Raw genomic sequence first — 3,877 nt, 5'->3', positions numbered from 1 at the left:
TAGCCCCAACTGGCCTGGAACTCATAGAGATCTCCCCTGCTTTTTTCTCCTGTATGCTGGGATTTAGGGCATGTGCTACCACACACAGCTTTAATTTGTATTTCCGTATTATTATTATTTGGGTTTTTTTTTTGTTTTGTTTGAGACAGAGTCTCCCTGTAGCCCCAGCTGACCTGGAACTCACTATGTAGACTAGGCTGCCCTCAATCTCACAGAGATCCACCTGCCTCTACCTTCCAAGTGCTGGGATTAAAGGTATACACCACCATACCTGGCTTTGATTTATTAATTTTAAAATATTTTTCAGATATTTTTATCTACAAAATATTTTGGGGTATAAAAATATTTTTTATTTAATGTGTATGAGTGTTTTACCTGCATGTATGTAAATTCAGGAGCATGCAATGCCTGCAGAGTCCAAAAAATAGTCAGATCCCCTAGAACTGGAGTTACAGACAGCTGTCAGTTGCCATGAGGGTGCTGGGGACATAACAGCCAGTGCTCTTAACTGCTGAACCATCTCTCCAGGCCTAATTCACAGGTTTCTGGTTTGTTTGGGGGTTTTTTTTGTTTTATTTCTGGGTTTTTGTTTTGTTTTGGTTTGGTTTGGTTTTTTTTTTTTTTTGAGACAGAGTCTCCCTGTAGCTCAAGCTGGCCTGAAACCCACTATGTAGACCTATCTCAATTTCACAGAGATTCACCTGCCTCTGCCTCCCGAGTCCTGGGATTAAAGGCCAGTGCCACCACACCCAGCCTAATTTACAGGTTTCTTAAGGTTTTAGATTTAATGTCTTCAGGTGACTTCTGTTTGTCCCAGTCTCCTATCTTGTCCTGCACCAACCCTGCCTCCCAGACCCGCCTCAGAAGCCCCTTGGTTTTCATCTCTTAATTACATGCTGGTCCTGTGCCCTATTCATGCCTGTCCCATAATAGGCTCCCAGGTAACAGACTGTTGGTTAGTGCCACAAAACCAGGTGGGTGACAGACCCAGGTGGGACCAGGCCTCTCCCACCTCTCCAGTCAGGTAGACCCCAGGCAGGCCTCTGAGCAGGTCTCAGACCCAGGGCTCCACTGCAGACAGTTCTCTCTGCCAACCCTTAATCTCTCCATAGTCAGATGGACTCCAGACTCTTATCCATTCACAGAGTGTTCTGAGATGGGGATGGGAGGACCTCCTCCTTCAGGGGTCCTAATTCCCTCTGTAAGAGTTAGAGAGCCCTAGTTCCATCCTGTTTTAATGTCCTCTGGGCTGGGGGTATGGTTCACAGGCAGAAAACTTGCCTGTTATATCCAAGACCCTTGGTTCCATCCCCAGCAGTCCCAAATACCCCTTGGAACATTGAAGAGAAAACCCAGAGACAGAAGACCAACCAGATGACCTGGATATGTGTTTTATTGTCGTCAGAATGAACAAGAGCAGGCTTATATACAGCATGCAACCTCCAGGGCATGTCTGAATATCCCCCGCATGTACTCCCCACCACACTGCTCTGGGCTTCCAGCCTTGGGGGTGGAGTGAAATTTATACAATGGCAGTCTTGCCACATGGGGCAGGGGACAGTGGGACTTTAACATCAAAGCTTGAGGAGATCTCTTAGAGGATATGGAAGGACCATATCAGAAGAAGGGGTACAGGTCTGTAGGGTTGCAACATGCCCCCTTGCTTGTAGGGCAAAATGGAGTTTTAGCTTCCTGACTGTCTTTCTGGAGTCCCCGAAGGAAGAGAGCAAGGAAGGGTATTGGGTGGGTACTATACAGGGCTCTAAGGGAAAGGGCACACAGGGATTTAAGACAGCCTAGGCCTAAAGACTGACTATTGGACCCTGGGCTTATTCCGCCAGTGGCTCACTGTCTCATACTGCTTCTTCAGGTCTTTGCTTCTCCAGGGCTTCCTGAACCCTGCTTAGGTCACCTAGGAGACCCAGCAGGCCTGCTTGACCACAGGTTCCCTGGGGCCCACAAGGGTCAGCAGAGGCCCTCCTGCCAGGATGCTGGCGTTTCTCAAGCATCAGAGCACCCTCTCCCTCCTCTTCTGTCTCTTCTACCAGCCTCCGGCCTGGGTGCTGCCTCTTGGCAATATCAGACTCTACCCAGGGGTAAGAGCGACGGCCGGGGTGCTGCCGCTTGGGCTGGACCATGTCTATGTCTGATGACCATGGATCTGATATCCACCCATCTGGTGACCATGAATTTGGTGCCCACGAATCATCCTTATGCAACCACAAACGGTCCTCCCGTCGACCAGGGTGCTGCTGTTTGTGGAGACCCCAAGCTCCAGCTTCTCCCAAATCCAAATCCATCTCCTCTTCAGCTCCTGCGTTTGCTGCCTCCTCCCTTTTGCCTGGATGCTGACGCTTGATAAGCCGGGAGTTGGGGTGGTTTAACAGGGATTCTGGAGAAAAGAAGTCAGTGGTCCAAAGCACTGCTTCTGGTTTCCAGCCCTGGGTCTTTGCTTTCTTGCTGGGTTACCACAAGCCGCTCATTTGACCTCTCTGAACCTGTTTTCTTCAGTACAAAATGGCAAAGTGCCTTAATAGTCCCTTGCACAAAGTGGTTAGTAAGTAGTGATTAAAACTGTCACACAGAGGGGCCACATGGAATTGTGCCCTCTGAAGGTCTGCCCTGTGAGTATTTCCAGCACTGAGAATCTATTAGAAGAGGCTGGACACCTTCCTACCCTGTTGTGGAGGCCAGTGGGGCTTCTGAAGGCAGGAAAGTGCGTAAACAGGTCTCTCCCAACCCTCCACACCGCCCCGCCCCGGCCCCTACCCCCACTCACCTAAGGCTGCACCCAGGTCCCCTCGAACCCGCTGTAGGTCTTTTGGCCAGGAGCCAAGTTCTCCCCGACTCAGGCTGGGAAGCTCGGCAGCCGCGACAGATTCCTCTTGGACTGCCTCCGGCAAAGCGCCGGATCCAGGGACACGGGTCAGGGTGAGGATCAAGGCCAAGGAGAAGAGCGACCAAGGTCCAGGCATCGCGGTGTCTAGGATCAAGGGCAGTGGGAAAGAGCACCTGTCACCTGTATCCGCGGCGGGCAGCGGGGGAACTCCACTGTCCCCCTAGGCTGGAGAGAGACAGCGCTGTCCCCGCGGTGCAGCCACTCCGGCCAGACCTCCAGAAGCTAGATGCTCCTCGCCGCCACAGCTGTCCCCAAGACTCCAGGCACATCTAACCCCAGCCCTCCATCACCAGCCTCCTTACTCTAGTGCGGAGATTCGGGCGCGCAAGTCTAATTATTTGCAGGCTTAAGCTCTTTTATCTCCGTCTAAACCAGGAATCTCGCATCCTAATTACCGAGGCGAACATTCTATTTCTAACATAGGGGTCAGGATTCGAACTCCCAGCTGGGTCCAGTCGGCCTGGTGTGGACCTGCGTACCTCTTCCATGCACTGCCCAGCACTCCAGGTGCTTGGGCAGGTACACCCCGGGGTAGAAGGCCAGGCGTCCCACCTGTTCGGGGCCCGGGGTAGGAGGTATTACCTGCGGGGCGAGGACTCGGGGATCCTGGGCCGCGGAGTGCTAACCGGCCGGGTGGAGTCTACAGCGCTCTGGTGTCCCGCGCCGGTCGCGCGCTCTTCCGCCCCGCCGCGGCTTTTATGCGCGCACCGCACCACTCTGATGAAGTCAGCCGGGAGGGGTCGCGGGCGCTGGGCAGGGGCGCTGACGGCAGAGCTGACGACCCGCCCGCCCTCCGGAAACCTGGGCGGGGGAGGCGAGGAGCCAGCTAGCGGGGAGGCGCGGGGCAGGATGCGGAGCTGGTGGCGGGTGATGGCTGCACCCAGCTCCGGAGGTCTGTTGACTAAGAGAACATACAACTAGGGGACAAAGGGGAGCGGGGGGGACGGAGATCCGGAGATCCGGAGAGAACAGGCCAGA

General features: G+C 53.7%; 1 protein-coding gene across 1 annotated transcript; it reads right to left on the bottom strand.

The window, feature by feature from the left end:
- Window positions 1–1,375: 1,375 nt before the first annotated feature.
- Window positions 1,376–3,560, bottom strand: Trh (thyrotropin releasing hormone). Its single transcript, XM_008854926.2, has 3 exons — window positions 3,482–3,560; window positions 2,780–2,983; window positions 1,376–2,392 (listed from the first exon to the last, which is right to left on the bottom strand). Exons 2-3 carry the CDS (start codon window positions 2,973–2,975, stop codon window positions 1,854–1,856), a joined length of 735 nt encoding a protein of 244 aa, XP_008853148.1. The 5' UTR covers window positions 2,976–2,983; window positions 3,482–3,560; the 3' UTR covers window positions 1,376–1,853.
- Between the last annotated feature and the right edge of the window lie 317 nt (window positions 3,561–3,877).

Source organism: Nannospalax galili, unplaced genomic scaffold, assembly GCF_000622305.1.
Source record: "Nannospalax galili isolate Female #2095 unplaced genomic scaffold, S.galili_v1.0 scaffold406, whole genome shotgun sequence".
Lineage (NCBI taxonomy): Eukaryota > Metazoa > Chordata > Mammalia > Rodentia > Spalacidae > Nannospalax > Nannospalax galili.
This window is presented reverse-complemented; position numbering and strand designations above follow the sequence as displayed.

What these genes read in the sequence shown, in the direction of transcription:
- Trh (XM_008854926.2), bottom strand. Translation starts at nt 2,975, where the DNA reads ATGCCTGGACCTTGGTCGCTCTTCTCCTTGGCCTTGATCCTCACCCTG. An exon ending in GGACCTGGGTGCAGCCTTAG is followed by an intron (nt 2,393 to 2,779) that starts GTGAGTGGGGGT and finishes TCTTTTCTCCAG; the next exon opens with AATCCCTGTTAAACCACCCC.